Raw genomic sequence first — 19,604 nt, 5'->3', positions numbered from 1 at the left:
CCAGCCTGCCCCCACACCGCCACGCTGCAGGGCGCAAGGACCCGCGAGCCGATCAGCAGCACTTTCCGCTCCGAGCTCGGTGCAGCCAACTGTTCTCCTTCTGGCTCACCGAGGCTTTTTAAACCTCGTCAAACACCCGCCGAAGGGCCAACCTTCCCCCGCCCACAGTGGCTCGCACATGCGCCGTCCCAGGTTTGTTGACGGTGCGGCGCGGTGACGTCACGGCGTGCGTGCGTGCAGTCGGTCGGCCATGGGGAAAGTTCGCGAGTTGTCGATCACGCTGAAGAACAACAAAGTGGTTTATAGCCCTGGCGAGTTGATCTCGGGGGAAGTGAGGATCAAGGTGGCCGCGCACCTCAACCTTAAAGGTCAGTGCTCCGGAACCTCCCCCTCCCCGCCGCTCGAGGGGTGCTGCCCACCGCCCGGCTCTCGGCTCAACTTGTGGTGTGGTCGGGGGGTCTGGTGCTGGGCGTCATGCTGCCGAGGTGACGCCCGGGCTGGGCCGGCGGCTCTGGCGTGGCCGGCGCGGGACAAAGCCCTCTGGAGCTGGCGTGTGAAGGGCGAGCTTGCTGGTCGGCTCCAGGGAAGGCAGCACTGACCTGTAGATGTGGCGAGAGGAACGAGCGAAGAGACCCGTGGACACAGTCCTGACAGAAGGATGGATGGTCGCGTCAGTTTGTACTTGCACTACTAGATTGTATTGTCACTTTTTAATCTGTCGTAATAGCCAAATATTCATGAAATCAAGGGCCTGAGTAATTGTTATTTAATAACAATGAGCTTTATGGGATAAACCTCATTCTCCTGCACTCCAAGGAATAGAGCCTGTGCCTGCTCAACCTCTTCCCCAGAGCTGAGGCTCCCATGACCTGGCAACATCCTCATAAATCTCTCTGTGCCTTTTCCGGCTTGACAAGGTCTTTCCTGTAGAATGGTGACCAGAATGGAACACAGTACTCCAAATATGGCCTCACCAACTTCTTGTACAACTGCAACATCACCTCCTAACTTCTCTACTCAATACAATGAATTGTATCCGAAAGCAGGCTAACTGTAATACGAATAGATGTCGAGCAAATGGGCATGGACTGAGGAGATTTTACCTTGTTGCCTACCCAGTGAAAATTTCACCAACTTGATTTTTGAGGTGTCACTTAAAAAAATTTTACGATCTGCTCTGCCTCATTAAGGTGGTAGACAATTGAAAAAATTCTGGACGAGGTAATATAACCTAACACAAAATAAAATCATTTTTAATTTTCTGCATAGTCACAGTGACAGGTCATGCTGAATCAACAAGTGGAGTCATAAACGTGTTAATAATAGTTTGAACATTTTATATGGTACCTATTTACATGATGACTAAGATTTAGCTAGTACCAACATTTTTAGCAAATCTGCAACAGTGGAATTTGAGGCTTGGTCAAAGGCTAAAAATGATGAATGCATTATTCATTGGCATCGCTTCACTTTTATTTGTGTTGATCTTGTACCCTGATACTTCTCCATATTCCTTCAATTTCTTATGTAATTCTTTTATTGATAGTTCTGTTAAGCATACTATGACATCATCTGCAATTAGACTGATTTTATATTCCTTTTATTTTCTGTTCTTATCAGTTCTGCCAAGGGTTCTATAGCTAAAGCAAACAGTGAGGGAGATAATGGACATCCCTGCCAAGTTGACCTTGGTTCGATTATATATCCATTTACTGTCACCTTCACCAATGGTCCCTTATATAATGCTTTAATCCAATTAATATATTTCTCTGGTAGGTTGAACCGCTGTAGTACTTTAAATAAATAATTCCATTCTACCCTGTCAACGGCTTTCTCTGCGTCAAAAGCAACCGCCACTGTTGGAGTCTTCTTTCCTTGTTCTGCATGGATTAAGTTAATGAACTTAGAGATATTGTCCATTGTTTGTCTTTTCTTAATAAATCCAGTTTCGTCAAGTTTTACTATTTTTGGTACACAGACAGCCAATCTGTTTGCTCATAGTTTTGCTATTATCTGATTCCACCTGCATTGAATTCGCCCATCGTTATTGAATGAAGATCTACCGGGACCAATGCCTGAAGAGGGCGCACAAAATCAGTGAACCGGTGCGGACTCAAAAGGCCAAAATGGCCTGGTTATATGGTTATGAAGGAGAACAGGAAATGTAGTGTGACCTGCTAAGTTTCTCTAGCACTTTGTGCACTAAAAACAGATGGTAAATATTTCTATACATGTGTAAAAAGGAGAAGACTAGTGAGAAAAAATGGTCCCTCAAACTTGCTCCATCACTCACTGTGGCCATGGCTGCATTAACTTGGACTCGACTTCTGTGAGATCCCCATAGCCCTCAGTTTGTCACTTTCAAATATTGACCTATCTCCACCATAAGTTTATCGAATCTATTCACCACCTTTGGGGACAGAAAATTCCAGAAAGTCACCACTCTCTGAGAGAAGCAATTTCTCTGCACTTTAGTTTTAAATGACTCATCTATTATTTTGTAGCTACATTGCCTTGTTTGTGATTCTCCCACGGGTGAAAACTCTCAATGGCGACCTCTCAAACTCCTCAGAATATTCACTATCAATAAAACTCCCTGCCTTGGAAAAGCAGCCAACAGTGAATGTTGTCCAATCCCTCTTTTGTTGCCCTCAATATGAGAGGATGTAAATGTAAATATGTCTTCTTGCAATTATATAGGTCCTAGGGAAAACACCTGGAATATTGGATACAATTTTGATTTCTTTCTGGATAAGGAAAGTGCAATGAGCTGTGCATTCACCTGATCTATTTCTCTCATAACTTTCTACACCTTTATGGGATAAACCTCATTCTCCTGCACTCCAAGGAATAGAGCCTGCGCCTGCTCAACCTCTGCCCATAGCTGAGGCTCCCATGACCTGGCAACATCCTCATAAATCTCTCTGTGCCTTCTCCGGCTTGACAAGGTCTTTCCTGTAGAATGGTGACCAGAATGGAACACAGTACTCCAGATATGGCCTCACCAACTTCTTGTACAACTGCAACATCACCTCCTAACTTCTATACTCAATACTCTGACTGATGAAGGTCAAAGTGGTGAAAGTGTTTGACCACTACATCCACCTGTGATGTCACTTTCATAGTACTGTGAACCTGTACTCTCAGGTCCCTCTGCTCCACAACACTCCCAGATCAAAGCATTCACTTTGTAGGTCTTACCCATGTGAGTCATTGATAAGTATTTGAAGACCAAGAACAGGTCCTTTGGTCACATGATACCAGCCTGGAAAAGCCTCATTTATTCTGACCCTTCTCTGCAATTGCTTTCCCTAAAGTACTTGAGTCTCAATATTTCTGCAAAATTAGGGCTGGAAGTAAAGTTTGTCTACAATCAGATGGAGGAAACACTAAGTTTTAGTTTGAATAAGACTGATGTAAATAACTAGATTGTGGCCAAGGATGTTCTTAGCAAGAGTACAAAAACTGAGATAGGAACAGAGATCTTGGCTTTGCCATGGTCACGTTTGATGTGGTCTAGGTGGTATTTAACTGGAGATATGGATTGGAAGTAGCTAGAAGGACATTGTCGAATGACAGGAAAATGGGACGAGACCAAATAGCCAACTTCATACCATGGATGAGATGGGCTGAAGGGCCTGTTCTTTACTTTATGCTTCTCCTTCTGGACTGAATGAGCTGTCTGACAATGAAGTGTGCTGGTGGAATTGCAAGACAAAGCTGGGAATTAGTATACAGGTAACTGGAATAGCCAAGGAAACGTGCGTTTCCAGATGTGGATGGAAACGCAGGATCCACTGAAACTAAAGCAGAAACATCATGCTATCCATGATGTTTGAAATCTAAAACATGATCAAAGTGATGCCTTTGGTCTTTTCAAAGGGGCTGCTTTCTTCAAACAATTCTATTCCTGGCCATTCTGTTTATTGCACCAAACATTGTTGAGTTTGTTGATGGAGCAATATCTTCCTCTGATTGTTTGACTATTTGGTAATATTTGACTGTCAGCCAACTTGGTTTCAATAGTGTGCCCAATCAACTTCTCTAATTTACTGTCAAGAAATGCTGTGTGGTGTATATTATCTACAACAGTTGTCAGATTTATTTGTGTAGTCACTATGATTGGAGGTTGGATAACTTGGCTTTGCAGGATTTTATCTTTTTTTTGTTGGTCTTATTTGTGTTATTGCTTAAAGTAACCAACAACCACTGGGTTATAGCTAGAGGTGCAGGAAACTATGTGAGTACTGATTGTTTGACAGTTTGCCAAGTTGCTGAACTTCTGTGGGTGAGGTGCACAATGTGTTTGTGGTTTTTATGGACACCAGTAAATGGAGCAGAAGCTGTTCAACAAAAGAATTATAGAGCTACTTCTGTTACCATGGCAATGGAACCTTTACTTTTTTAGTTATGAAGTACACAGTCATCAAGAGAAACTGCTTTCAACAAGGAACTGAATTCAGGACCTCCATCTCTGTTTTCAGATCTTCACAATATTTTTACACTCTAACTCTGCAGCCTTCAGTGTTCCATGCATTCCCAGTTCTCTGAAAGACTTGTGAACAACATTATCCCAACATATAGTAAACTTCCAATGGCCATGACGAGGATGAACACATGTTCAAGGTTGAACCTCCAATATAAAACTGCGTTGCTGCATTTTGGAACATTGATCATTGAAATCAACAACACTGCACAGAGTTGTGCTGACTTAATAACCTACCTAGAACTTCCCTACTGCATAATCCTCAAATCTTCTCAGTTCCATGTCACTCAAAAGTGCCTCTACCACTGTTGCCACCAGAGCATTCCATGCACCCACCATTCTCTGTGTGAAAAATCTACCTCTTGCATCCCCCCTTTACTTACTCCCAGGCACCTTAAAACTATGCCCCTGTAGTGCTGGACACAGCCAAGAAAGACTCAGCCACCACATTAAAAGTTGTTAATGATTTTTTATTCAAATTCAACGCGCTCCCTCTTAAGGGCAGCATGAGTTCAGTCACCTCGTGCATTATGACATCATAATCGCTGCCCCAGGCGCGTGCTGGGCGGGAAACTTGAGGCAGGGAGAAAACCCTGACAGCGCCATCTTCCCATGGCTGCCCCGCCATGTGGCGTTACACTCGGGGCCAATTCACCATGAGAGAGTGCGCTGCCACACAACCACCCCCCCCCCCCAAGAACTGGCTACACGTCCCGGTGTTTGGGCATGGCTGTCTGCACCGGCCGTGATAGGTCTAAGTGCGCCACCTTCAAACAGTCCACGGTGAAAAGTTTGTCTTTACCCCCTATGTCCAAAGAGAAAGTCCTGCTGGACCGCTGGAGGACCTTGTATGGATCTTCATACGTTGCCGAGTCCAGCAATTTGGGATGATGTGTCGGTTGGAAGCCATGATGCATGGGATGGGGGGGAGGGGGAGCTGGCGAGGATAGTTTCTTACAGGAATCTGCCAAAAGGTTCACTTGCTCGGACGTGACATTGGGATCTGGGCCAAAGAACTCACCGGGCAGCGAGAGCGGCGCGCCGTAGACCAGTTCCGCAGAATAAGCCTGTAGGTCCTCCTTGGGTGCTGTTCTGATGCCGAGGAGGACCCAGGGCAGTTCGTCTGCCCAGCCTGGTCTGGTGAGGCGAGCCATGAGGGCAGATTTCATATGATGATGAAACCTCCCCACCAAACCATTTGCGGGTGGTAGGCTGTGGTGTGGTGGAGTTTAACCCCCCCAGGAGGTTCGCCAGCTGAGCCCAGAGCGCGGAGGTGAACTGGGCGCCCCTGTCATTGGATGTGCACTGGGACGCCGAACCTAGCGATCCAATGACTGACTAGGTTCCTGGAGCACGTCTCTGCAGAAGCCTCTTTGAAGGGAACGGCCGCTGGCCATCTCATGGTCCGATCGACTAGTATGAGAAGGTAGCACGAGGGGTCTGATTGCTATCCATGCACAAGAGCGACTGTATGGCATGGAGTGCCTTGGGGAGGGCCTCTTGGCAGTAGTCAACGGACCAGCCTTTCGACCTCAAGGCCAAGAGGACTGCCTTCCAGATCACCCTGTTTTTATGCTCCAACTGCCCATTGCCCCTGGGGGTTGCAGTTAGTCATGCGACTAGCTGCAATTCTTTGCTCTGTCAGGTATTGATGCAGCTTCTCACTCATGAAGCCAGACCCCTGGATGCTGTGGACGAAGGCCAGGTATCTGAACATGGTGAAGATCTGCGTCTGTGCCCTGATAACGGAGGCGATAGAGGTGTCAGGGCAAGGGATGGCGAAGGGAAAATGGGAGTATTCGTCTATGACCGAGAGGAAATAGACAATCTTGTTTGTGGAAGGCAGTGGTCACTTGTAGTCAACTCTGAATCGCTTGAAGGGCCGAGAGGCCTTGACAACATGGGCCTGTGGCTGGTGGGAGAAGTATGGTTTGCACTCTGCTCAGACCCTGCAGGACTCGGTCATGGTCCGGACCTCTTGGCTGGTGAAGGGAAAGTTCCGGGACTTAATGAAGTGGTACAGACGCGTGATGTCTGGGTGGCAGAGGGTGTTGTGCAGCGATGCAGTTGCTTGGTCTGCGCACTGGCGCATATCCAGGACAGGGCATCGGGAATCCCTTGCTGTCCATAAGAAGTTCGTATGTTCTCCCCAAGTCTATATCGGTTTTCCCCGGAGTCTTTAGTTTTCTCCCACCATTCAAAAACGTTGGTCATTTGGGTGTAATTGGGTGGCATGGGCTCGTGGGTTGAAATGGCCTGTTACTGTGCTGAATGTCTAAATTAAATAAAAATTAAATTTAAAAAAAATTGACATACTGAAATTTGAAACAACTTCATTCTTCTCTGGGTTAAACTCCCATCTGCCAGTTTTCAGAAGGGCTCAGACCCGAAACATTGGTTATATATCTTTACCTTCTCTGGATGCTGTTGGACCTGCTGAGTTCATCTACATTTCTGTGTTTTTACCATTATCACCTCTGATTTGTCCTATCCTCACATGACTCATCTTGTTCTTTACATACTCGTTGAATTCCTTGGGGTTTTTGTTATCATCTTCACCTTGGACTTCTCACGGTCCCTTCCGTTCTCCTAAATCATTTCTTAACTTCTGACAATCTTGTAATTCTCTAGAATCTTAAACATCTCAAACTTTTTTTCTTAACGAAATTTTGTATATCTCTTGTACACTAAAGTAAGGTGATACCTAGGCCCTTTATAAGTTCCATGGCACTTCTTAAGAATTCTTTCCATTTCATGGCAAAAATTTATTTATCAACCAAAGTTAAAAGCAGATGATATGACCATTTATCCATTGTTTGTGGAATCACACCATGCACAAAATGGATAGTGTTGCCTACCTTCCTAATGAATTCACTTCTGAATCACTTACCGTAAATATTTGTGTATAATGTGTTCCTCCATTTTTGAGAGGAAACAGGGATAAATTTTACCCCAGTGTATAATACGACCCCCCCTCCCCTGCCTGAGTTGCACTGGCATCTCTCTGCTTGCCCGCTCGGCTTTCTGAGTTGCGCTCGCTTCTCTCCATTCCCCCACCTGCCCGGCCTCCTGAGTCGCGCTCGCGTCGCTCCGCCCGCCCGGCCTCCTGAGTCGCGCTCGCGTCGCTCCGCCCGCCCGAGTCGCGTCGCTCCGCCCGCCCGAGTCGCGTCGCTCCGCCCGCCCGAGTCGCGTCGCTCCGCCCGCCCGAGTCGCGTCGCTCCGCCCGCCCGAGTCGCGTCGCTCCGCCCGCCCGAGTCGCGTCGCTCCGCCCGCCCGAGTCGCGTCGCTCCGCCCGCCCGAGTCGCGTCGCTCCGCCCGCCCGAGTCGCGTCGCTCCGCCCGCCCGAGTCGCGTCGCTCCGCCCGCCCGAGTCGCGTCGCTCCGCCCGCCCGAGTCGCGTCGCTCCGCCCGCCCGAGTCGCGTCGCTCCGCCCGCCCGAGTCGCGTCGCTCCGCCCGCCTGGCCAGCCGCCCAAGACGTGCTGCCGACTACCACTCACCCTCCTGCCTTCAGAAATTTAAAAAATTTTTTTACTCTCGTGTATAATGCGACCCGCCCTTCCCCCCATTTTTGAGGTGAAAAGAGGGGAAATTTTTTTCACATTATTCATGAATTATCTATAAATACTTTGAGATGCCCTGAAATAAAAGGAGTGCTTCATTCAGACTAGATGGCTCGACTACTGAGGCTATGTGGGGAGAACTGAACAATTGGAAAGGAGCAACCACATGAATAGTCAACAAGAATTGGAGAAACAAATCTGAAGAGAGATAGCAGACTGCTTCAGGAAACAAAGTTGTAATAGGTGGCTAACTTTCCACATATTGAATAGGACTTCCATACTGTAAAAGGGCTGGATGGATCAGAGTTTTTATCAAATGTGTTCAGGAAAGTTTTCGAAATGAAAATACACATGGAGGTCCCAACGAGAGAGAGCACAGTACTGGATCTTTTATCAGGGAATGAGACGGGAGAGGTGACAGATAAGTGTGTTGGGGAAGACTTTGGTTCCAGTGATCATAATGCCATTAGTTTCAAGATAATTATGGAAAAGGATAGGTCTGGTCCTTGGGTTGAGTTTCGAAATTAGGGGAAGGCCAATTTTGAGGGAATGAGAAAGGATCTGGTAAGTGTAGATTGGGATGTTGTTTTCTGCCAAAGGTGTACCTGATAAATGTGAAGCCTTCAAAGGTGAAATTTTGAAAGTACAGAGTTTGTATATTCCTGTCAGAATGAAAGGAAAAACTAGAAGGCATAGGGAACTTTGATTTTCAAGGGTTGAATGAGGTGTATACCAGGTATAGCCAACAATGGGAAAATGAGGTTCTTGAGCGGATTAAAAAATGCATGAAAACAGAAGAAGGAGGGCTAAAAGAAGACATGAGGTGCCTTGGCAGACTAGGGCTTATCCAGGTATATTAAAAGCAAAAGGATAGTAAGATACAAAATTGGTACTTTGAAGACCAGAGTGGTTTGGGGGAGATTCTTTTTTTTTTGCATCTGTATTTACTCAGGAGATGGACATAGTCTATTAGAAGTGAGGCAAACATGCAGTGAGATCATGGAACCTGTCCAAATCAAAGACAAGGTGGTGCATCCTGTCTTGAGGTAAATAGGGTAGATAAATCCTCAGGACTTGACAAGATATTCCCTTGGACTTGGAGGGAGGCTATTGTAGAAATTGCAGGGGCTTTGGCAGAGATATTTGAAACGTTCTTGGACATGGGTGAGTTGCTGGAGGTTTGGAGCATAGTTAATATTCTGTTGTTTTAAAAAGGCTCTAAAAGTAATCCAGGGAATTCTGGCCAGTAGCTAGAAGTCAATAGTGGATAAGTTACTAGAAAGTATTCTAAGCAATTGGATATACAAGTACTTGGACAGATAGTCAGTGTGCCTTTGCGCGTGGTAGGTTGTGTTTAGCCAATCATGCAAAATTTTTTTCAGATGGTTACCAGGAAAGATGATGAAACAATGGCTGTAAATGTTCTTTACATGAACTTTTTGACAAGGTTCCACATGGGAAGTTCAGTCACTCGATATTCAGGTTGAGGTAGTAAATTGGATTAAACATTGGCTTTGTGGGATAAGCCAGAGTGGAAATAGATGATTTGCTCTCTGCCTGGAGGCCAGTGACCAGTGTCTCTGGGAATGGTGCTGGGTCCATTGTTTGCCATTGTATTAATGATCTGTAAGATAATGTAGAAAATTGGATCAACAAGTTTTCAGATGACACTAAGGTTGGTGATGTAGTGGACAAAAGGAAAGGCCTTCAAAGCTTGTAGCAGGATATGGACTGGTTGGAAAAATGGTCTGCAAAATGGGAGATGGAATTTATAAAGATGGAATTTATAACCATATAACAGCTTATGGCATTGAAACAGGCCATCTTGGCCCTTCAAGTCCACGCCGGTTCACTCAAACAACTGCGTGAGATCCCCCCATCTATTCTCCACCCATAACCCTCCAACCCCCTCTTATCCATGTATATATCCAGCCTCCTCTTAAATGAAAAAATTGACTCTGCCTCAACTATTTCCTCTGGAAGATTATTCCATTCAGCCACCACTCTGAGTGAAGAAGAATCCTCTAATGTTTCTCCTAAAATTTTGCCCCCTTACCCTCCACGTGTCCTCTTGTTTCAACCTCCCCTACTCTCAGAGGGAAGAGTCTACTTGCATCTAGTCTATCTATTCCCTTCATAATTTTAAACACCTCTATCAAATCCCCTTTCAACTGTCTACGTTCCAATGAATAAAGTCCTAGCCTTCAATCTTTCTCTATACTCTAGGTATTTTAAGCCAGGCAACATCCTTGTAAATCTTCTCTGCACCCTCTACACCATATCTATATCCTTCCTATAATATGGAGACCAGAACTGAACACAATACTCTAAACCTGGCCTCACCAATGCCTGAAACAGTTGCAGCATCACTTCCCAGCTCCTATACTCTATGCTATGATTTATGAAGGATAACATACCAAATGCCTTCTTAACTACCCTGTCATCATGGGAATCCACCTTCAAGGAACAATGCACCATAACTCCAAGATCTCTTTGTTCTTGTGCATTCCCCAATGTCCTCCCCTTTACTACAAATATCCGATTTTGATTATTTTTACCAAAATGAAGCACCTCACACTTCTCTACATTAAATTCCATCTGCCATCTTTCAGCCCAACTCTCCAGACAAACCAAATCCCTCTGTAATCCCTGAAAACCTTCTTCGCTATCCACCACTCCCCCTATTTTCATATCGTCTGCGTATTTACTTACCCAGTTAACTACCCTATCATCCAAATCATTAATATAAATTATGAACAACAGGGGACCTAGCACCGATCCTTGAGGCACACTGCTCATCACAGTTTTCCATCCTGACAGACAGTTGTCCACCATGACTCTCTGCTGTCTCTCTTCCAGCCACCTCTGAACCCATCTTACTATTTCTTTATTAATCCCTTGTGACTGAACCTTCCTTACTAACTAACCTTTCATGTGGAACCTTATCAAAAGCTTTGCTAAAATCCAGATAGACTACATCAACTGCCCTGATGTACCTTTCTTGTCACTTCTTCGAAAAACTCAACAAGGTTAATCAAACATGACTTCGCCTTCACAAACCCATTCTGGGTCCTCCTGATCAATCGCTGCTTATCTCGATATTTATACACACCATCTCTAAGAATACCCTCCATAACTTTCCCTATCACTGAAATCAAGCTTACAGGCCTATAATTACTTGGCCGACACCTCGTGCCTTTTTTAAACAATGGAACTACATTAGCAACCCTCCAATCCCGTGGCACCACACCCTCCTCCAGTGAGCGTTGAAAAATCCCTGACAGTGCCTTTGCTATTTGCTCCTTGACCTCCCTTAACGTCCTGGGGAAAATCCCATCAGGACCAGGAGACCTATCCATTTTTACTGACCCTAGCAGCTCCAAAACCCTCTCTTTATTAATCCGTATCTTTTCCATAACTAAGCCATTTGCCTCACTTATCTCACATAGTCCAATGTCCTTTTCCTTCGTGAACACAGATGAGAAAAAATCGTTTAATATCTCTCCCATCTGATATGGTTCCTCACACAGTTCACGGTTCTCATTTTCCAGCGGTCCTATTCTATCCTTAACCCTCCTTTTACTATTCACATATCTAAAAACATTTAGGATTCACTTTTACCTTATCAGCTATTGATACCTCATACCTTTTTTTTGCCTTTCTAATTTCTGTCTTCAGGTTTTTTCTGCAATCTATGTAATAATCATACATCTTATCCATTTTTTGCTTCTTAAATTTAGTAAATGTCCCCCTCTTATCCCGAACCAACTTCCTTATTTTTCTAGAAAACCACAGTTCCCTTAAGCTTTTGGCCTTGTCTCTCGATCTGACTGGCATATAAAGATTCTGTACTCTCAATATCTCTTAACCATATAACCACTTACAGCACAGAACAGGCCAGTTTGGCCCTACTAGTCCATGCCGTAACAAATTCCCACCCTCCTAGTCCCACTGAGTATCAGCCTTGAGGATACTATTTACCATCACTCCTCAATCCCTTTGTTGCTCTGCACATCTCAATAGCCTACCATTTAATGCATATGACCTATTTAGATTTGCCTTTCCAAAATGTAACACCTCACACTTATCTGTATTAAATTCCATCAGCCATTTCTCAGCCCACACCTCCAGCCTTCCTAAATCACCTTTTAAACTATGGTAATCTTCCTCACTGTCCACAACACCACCAATCTTTGTATCATCCGCAAACTTGCTTATCCAATTCTCCACCCCTACTTCCAGATCGTTAATATATATAACAAACAATAGTGGACCGAGGACCGATCCCTGAGGAACTCCACTTGTCACCGGCCTCCAATTGGACAAAAAAATTTTCTACCACTACTCTCTGACACCTCCCATCCAACCATTGCTGAATCCATTTCACTACCTCCTTCTTTAAATACCCTCCAAATCTTTTCTACATCCTTTCCAGAAAAAAGATCAGCCCATATAATTTTCTGCAAGTCCCTTCTCGTTTCTTCAAATCTAACCTGTGAGGAGTTCCATTTTGGAAAGACTAACCAAGGTAAGACATACAGAGTAAATAATAAGGCACTGGGGAGTGTGGTAGAACAAAGGGATCTGGAAATACAGATACATAATTGCCTGAAAGTGGCGCCAGGTTATAAAGAGAGCGTTTTTTTACATTGGCATTCATAAATCAAAGTATTGGGCATAGGAGTTGGGATGTTATGGTAACGTTTGCATAAAACCAAATTTGGAATATTGTGTGCAGTTTTGGTCACCTAACTACAGGAAAGTTATCAATAAGTTTGAAAGAATGCAAAGAAGATTTACCAGGATGTTGAAAGGTCTTGTGGAACAGTGTTATAAGGAAAGCTTAAACAGGTGAGGACTTTATTCCCTGGAGCAACAGCAAATGAGTAGGTATTTGATATAGGTATACAGAATAATGAGGGATATATAAAGATATAAAAAAATGCAAGCAGGCCTTTTCCACTGGGGTTTAGTGAGACAAGTACTAGAAGACATGGGTTAAAGCTGAAAGATGAGATGTTTAAAGGAAACATTTGGGGAACTTCTTCATGCAGTGAATGGTGAGAACCATAGAACAATATACAACAGAAACAGGCCCTTTGTCCCTTCTAGTTTGTGCCAAACTGTTATTCTATCTAGTCACGCTGACCTGCACCCTCCATACCCCTCCCGTTCATGTACCTGTCCAAATTTATCTCAAATGTCAAAAGTGAGCCTGCATTTACCTCTTCAGGTGGCAGCCCTTTCCACACTTCCACCAATCTTTGCGTGAAGAAATTCCCCCTAACGTTCCATTTAAAGTTCTCACCTTTCACCCTTACCCCATGTCCTCTGGTTTATATCTCACCTAACCTCTGGAAAAAGTCTGCTCTATCTATACCCCTCATAAATTTGTAGACCTCTATCAAATCTCCCCTCATTCTTCTACGCTCCAGGGATTAAAGTCCTAACCTGTTTAACCTTTCCCTAGAACCCCTTCCTGAAGTCCCAACAACATCCTAGTGAATCTCTTCTGTACTTGGTGTGCCACAACGACCAATGGAGGTTGTCTGTGTTGAGCGAGAAGTGTGAAAGAAACAAGCCGAGTCCAGTGATGTCTCAGTATGAATTCCTTTACTCAAAACCAAAAACCCATGATTCAAACACCTGTCCCCTTTCCTTTTAACTCCTTTGTTTGACGGGGAGGAAGTGACGTGGGCTTCTGGTGTAAGGCTTGTCTGGCATCTAAAATTCCACTAGATGCCGTCGGTTGCTTTCTGCGATTGTTGGGGCCGGTTCACTTGCTGCGTAGGTGATGTGGACACCATATCAAATATTCCTGCCGATTTCTTTCAACATCTTTAACCAGTTTCTCTCCCATGTTTCTTCAAGTCTTTCATTGCCTTTTTGTACGAACACTAATAGAAAATGTATTCTTATCACAATGTCCTCATTCCCAGCAAATCTATTTCAATCCTTAAAATACTTTTTTCTTCATTATTTTCCCTTTCGTACACATTCATAGTAGATTTTGCAGTCTGATTTTAGACATTTTCTCTTTCCTCATCTTGTACATTGTTTGCAAAGTTCGGGAAATTTCCACAATCCTCCAGTTCACTGCTACTTTTTATTTCCCCTGTTCATTGTTGGGGTCAACATAACCAAGATAATTTAAGATATAATTCTTAAAACCTTTGCAATGCAGGCTTCCCAACCACATTATTTTGAGATGGGCGCTTGGCTTCACATGTGGAACAATCTGCCACCAGAAGTGTTGAATGTTGGGCAGAATAATAGTTTGCGTGGACAGGATGGCCAAAGAACCACTCTGTGCTGTTGTATTTTATGATTCTATGAGGGGCAAAGCTGAGGCACAGATTTAAGGTGAGGGGGGGCAGATTTAAAAGAGACCCAATGAGCTCTTTTTTTCATGCAGAGAATAGTCGGTATATGGATCAAGCCATCAGAGGAAGTGATTGCAGTGGAGACGCGAGTAACATTCCACACATATTTAGACAGGTACACAAATAGGAAAAATTTAGCGGGAGCAAAAAAAAATTGCTGGAGGAGATTAGCAAGTCTAGTGGCATCTGTGGGAGAGAAAAAATGATCAACTTTTTGGTCAGAACTCTTCATCAAGACTGAGAATGCAGAAGGAGATAACCAATCATTTAGGGCAGGATGGGAGGGGTTGACCAGGAGGGAATTGGTAAACTAGGTTGACAGACAGTTTGGGTCAGCAAGGAGTCGTTTTGGTAGATGGGTAATTGTTTGGCAGGTACCAGACAAAAGGAGAGAGATAGAAGGGGATCAAGGAGGATGAGTCATGCTGGAGGTAGATAGGTAGAGGGTGATATGGAAAGTGCGGGAATGTGATCATTGGAGAAGATGATAATAGTAGAAATTATTGGAGGATGGTGAAGATTGGACCAGATGGAGCTCTTGGCAAAATGTGAAGAGGGGTGAACCAGAAGAGGGAGAAAATGGATGTGAAGATAGGGTGGTGCTGCATCAGAAAGGGTACAAAAATGATGGGGAGGTGAACATGAATTTGTTAGCTGAAGATAGAATATTCTATCTTCATGTGCTTGGGCTGAAGACTGCCCAGGTGGAAGATATGATGTTGATCTTCTGGTTTACGTTGGACCTTGCTTTGGAAGTGGTGAAGGCCAAGTGTGGAAATGAAAAGGGAATTGAAATGGCATGCAATCAAGAGCTCTGGTTGGCCATTGCGAACAGTTCTCTGAGCAGCACTGTTAATGAACCACTATTAGAGTGCTCACAACCTGGATTTGGATCTGGCACTGTCTGCAAGGAGTTTGTACGACCTCCACTTTCTGTGTGAGTTTCCTGCAGCTGGTCCGGTTTCCTCCCACTCTCCAAAGACATACCTGTTTAGTATGTAAATTGGGTGTATTTGGGCAGTGTGGACTCTTGGGCTGGTGTGGCCTGTTATTGAGCTGTGTCTCTAAATTACATTTTTTTTAATTTAAATGGGCCCCAAGTTTTCACTTGGCCCCATCAATACAGAGAAGGGCACCTTTGGAGCATCAAACACAGTTGTTGAGTGTGGAGGTAGTGCAAGCGAATCTTTGCCTTTCTTGCAAGAGCTATTTTGGTTGCTGATTGCTAGTGAAGGAGGTGATGTGTTGTTGCTCCTCCTGCAGTTTAAGGGGAAAGTACCAGGGGTCACAAAGAAGGGTCAATGTTGGATGAATGGACAAGGGAGTCACTTTTTCTGTTAAAGGTGGAAAGTGGTGGCGAGAGGTATGTGGCTGGTGAAAATGGTGATGAGCTGAATGCAAATATTAATACAAAAGTATGGTGGGTATAGATAGGGTCAATGCAAGCAGTCTTTTTCTACTGAAGTGTGTGAGACATGAGCTAGAGGACATAGGTTTAGGGTGAAAGATGAAATATTTAAGGGGAACATTAGGAGGAACACTTTCACAGAGGATGATGTGTGTGGATATTGGTTCAATATTGATATTTAAGGGATGGGAGGTGTATGGAGGGCATTGGTCCAATTGCAAGTTGATGGAACTAGGCAGAATATATAATTTGGCACAGACAAGATAGGCCAAAGGGACTGTTCTTGTGCTGTAGTGTTCTATAGAGGCTGATAGGGTGAAAGATGAAGACAAGGAAACTTCATTCCTGCTCTACCTTGCAGATCCTTGATGCCAGCTCTCAGATACCCCCCTCATGCCCACCCCTGGAGCTCGACCCACCAGCTACCTGCATTGTTACAGATCTCATCACTTCAGGGGATTTACCTCCATCATTTTCAACCTGAGTGCCCACCCTTGCACTTCCTGCTTTATTTCTTACACTAGATCCATAAACAGGACGTCCTGGTAAGGCTATTTTTCCCATTTGGTCTTGTCTCGCCAATCTTCATAAACCTCGATTCCATCCCCTTGTCTAGTCCCTTCCCATCTACCTCATGGGTACCTCATTTTGACAACTTCTAATTCCCTGCTCCTATTGTCTCATTATTGGTGTCCAGTCTCTGAACACCTCTATCCCCCAACAGGAAGGTCTCAAAGCCCTCCATTTCTTCCTGGAATAGTTTTTTTTTGAAAATTTTCTTTAATTTCACATATGCATTAAAACATACTGTGACAGATTATGCTGTGTTTTGTATTGTATATAGAAATGTTTAAAAGGAGATAAATTGGGGAAGGCTTTTTAGAGTAGATCACATACAGATACTTCAAAATAGATCTCATTTAAAATACTGGAGCTTTGCTCAAGCTAGATGAGGGCCTTTGCAAAAGTTTTGGGGAGGCATATCGATCCATCACTAATGGATTGTTGTTTTGAAAAGCAACAAATGAAAGAACTCGTTGGAGTCGCAGGCTGTCTGGGTGCAGTTTGCTGTTCTGAGAGGGTCATGCGGTTTTGCAAGTGGAGAGTGTAAAACAGGCTTTTCTCTGAGTGAGAGAGAGAAAATTCAGTTCTGCAGTTTTTATAGTTCAGTAGCAGCAGCTGGGACTGGAACATAACAAGCTGGCAAGCTTGTGGAGAAACCCCATTTGAAGACAGGTTGTGAGTGCTTAGTTCAGCCTGGTCAAAGCCCTTGTGGTCCATACAAAAGGAGAGAACTGGCTGCCTAATGTTTCACTTGGAATAAGGGAAACAAAAAGGAACTCTGTGGTGACCTGAAAGAAAGAGGTTATCATCTGGAAAACCCTGATGGGACAAATTTCTTTGGCAAGACACTGACGTGGCTGATTAAAAGGAATCAGTTTTGTGGATATCCAGTGAACAACAAATCTCTCTCTGAAAACTGACAAGAACCTTCCTGAGTGATAACCATTTACCTTTCAAGCACCAATGACTGGTGAACTTCATAAATATTAAATTCTAACTTACACACACATTACATACACGTGTACTTATAATTAGAAGGGGGTTAAGTTAATAGTGATAAGTTAAAGTTGATTCTGTTGACATGTTTAAAGATAATTAAAAGCAACTTTTGTTTAGGTAACCATTTATCTTGCTGATATCTATTGCTGCTGGGTTTTAGGGTCCTCTGGGCTCGCACCAATACATGAATTTCTTGATCAAAAACATTAAAAATTAATACATAGTGATTTTTAAAATATTTTCCCCCTATCCTCCCCCCATCTCCCCTTCCCACCCCCCCCTCCAGCAGCCTGATAGAAAAGAAGAAAAAGAGAGCATCTTGATATTATTTAAATAAAAAACTTACTAAAACTCTCAAATTAAATCTAACATATCTTAATTTAAGGAGTCAGAAGACTCAGGTTGGGTGATTACAACCTAATTCCTACAATTTGAAAACTTTCAGATTTATTACATAAATTACATGTAATCTTTTCAAGTGGTATACAACTACCTATTTCAGTATGCCATCTACTTCCAAGTTACTGCCACACATTTTCTTGCTATTTTAATAAATTCTTAACTTTTGTCACTCCAAAATTAAACCCAATTCTATCCAAAAGGTGGATATTCCCACATAGAATGTAAAAAAAAGTACCTGTTTATTACATCTAAAACATTTATCTGAAAATACCTATTTATTACATCGCAAGCATTTATATGAAAAATTTAAATTTAATCCATTTAATTTCTGTGGAGTAAGATATAGTTGATGTAAAAAAATTATATTGTACCATTCTGTACCGGACATTAATTGTATTAGTCATACTATCCTGACAAAGTTCTAGCCAAGTTTCCTCTTGAATATCTATTTTTAAGTCTTTCTTCCATCTTTGTCTTAACTTAATGAACTCCTGGTTTATACATTCGTTTTTGCAAAATTGTATGCATAATTAAAATAAACTTTTTGATATTTATATCTGTGATTTAACTTTTCTAAATAACTTTGTTCAGGTAATATCAAATCTGGACCTAATTTATTTCTTAAATATGCCTTTAACAGATAATAAGGAAAATATTGTTTTGTATTCCATACTTTTCAATTGTTCAAATGTCATTAAAGTTGAACCTTGAAAACAATCCTTTATTGTCTTGATTCTTTTGTTAAACCAAATATTAAAAAAAAATATTTATTGCAAAAGGAGTAAGTTGAATCTGATCCTCTTTCCTGATATCTAAAAATTTCTTATTCCCATTTCCAAATGTATTTTACTCCGTATTTTAAAAAAAGATGTTTTAACGAAGGAGTAACTCTATCTCTGGAACAGCATTCTGACCAGTTTCTCTCCTCTAACACTTGCATCCATCTGGCAGAATTCATTCTACCCTGAATAACATCTCTCTTAATGCCTCTCAATTCCCATAAATCAAAAGTGTAGCCATGGGTCCCAGTGAGTCCCAGCTATGCCTGCCTTTTTGTTGGCTGTGTAGAACAGTCCTTGTCCCAAAGTACACCACCACTCTCAACTCTTTCTCCGACATCAACTGCATTGTGGCTGTTTCCTGTCCTCGTGCAAAATTTGTAATTTTTATAAACTTTGCTACTAACCTCTACCTTCACAAATTTACTTGGACAATTTCTAACCATTCACTTTCCTTTCTACATCTTTCTATTTCCATCTCAGGAGACAAGTTATATGTTGACTTTTGCTACAAACTTACCGTTTCCCACATCTACCTCAACTGCACCTCCTCGCATCCTGTCATCTTTAAGAACACAACCCGTTTCTCCCTCGTTCTCCTGCCTCTGTTGAATCTACTCTCAAATGTGGCCTTTTATTCCTGGACTTCTGAATTATTCCTTTTACTGTGGTCAGTAGAGACATCTCTTGCATTTCCTCTGTTTCTCTGAGTTCCTCTTTTAACTTCCATGTAGAACAGGGATGGAGTTCCCCTAGATCTCATCTTTCACCCAACCACCTTCTGCACTCAGCACATCATCCATTGTATCTACTCCTCCCCACCATTTTCTTTCTTTATTTGGGTGTGCTCCCTCCATCACTCCCTTGCCTTCTCTCTCCTACCTACTCGCCTCTCTTTGATCCCTGATTCTTTCCCCATAACTGTATGAGGTGCAATATGTACAACTGCCTCCTCGTCATCCAGGGTCCGAAACAGGCTCTCTAGACGAGGCAAAGATTCACATGCAACTCTTCCAAAGTCAT

At 43.2% G+C, this 19,604-nt stretch overlaps 1 protein-coding gene and 1 long non-coding RNA gene across 2 annotated transcripts in view; one reads left to right on the top strand and one right to left on the bottom strand.

Moving 5' to 3' along the window:
• Window positions 1-211: 211 nt before the first annotated feature.
• arrdc1b (arrestin domain containing 1b) overlaps window positions 212-19,604 on the top strand; it is a 148,835-nt gene continuing 129,442 nt past the window's right edge. The window contains exon 1 of the mRNA XM_069936058.1: window positions 212-368. Coding sequence (XP_069792159.1) covers window positions 251-368 — 118 coding nt within the window. The 5' untranslated portion in view covers window positions 212-250. The remainder of the gene's footprint in view (window positions 369-19,604) is intronic.
• Window positions 13,643-19,189, bottom strand: LOC138762309 (uncharacterized). The gene is made up of 2 exons (XR_011356878.1): window positions 19,102-19,189; window positions 13,643-13,943 (listed from the first exon to the last, which is right to left on the bottom strand). It is a non-coding gene; the product is annotated as an uncharacterized lncRNA (long non-coding RNA).

This window comes from Narcine bancroftii, chromosome 1 (assembly GCF_036971445.1).
Source record: "Narcine bancroftii isolate sNarBan1 chromosome 1, sNarBan1.hap1, whole genome shotgun sequence".
Taxonomy (NCBI): domain Eukaryota; kingdom Metazoa; phylum Chordata; class Chondrichthyes; order Torpediniformes; family Narcinidae; genus Narcine; species Narcine bancroftii.
This window is presented reverse-complemented; position numbering and strand designations above follow the sequence as displayed.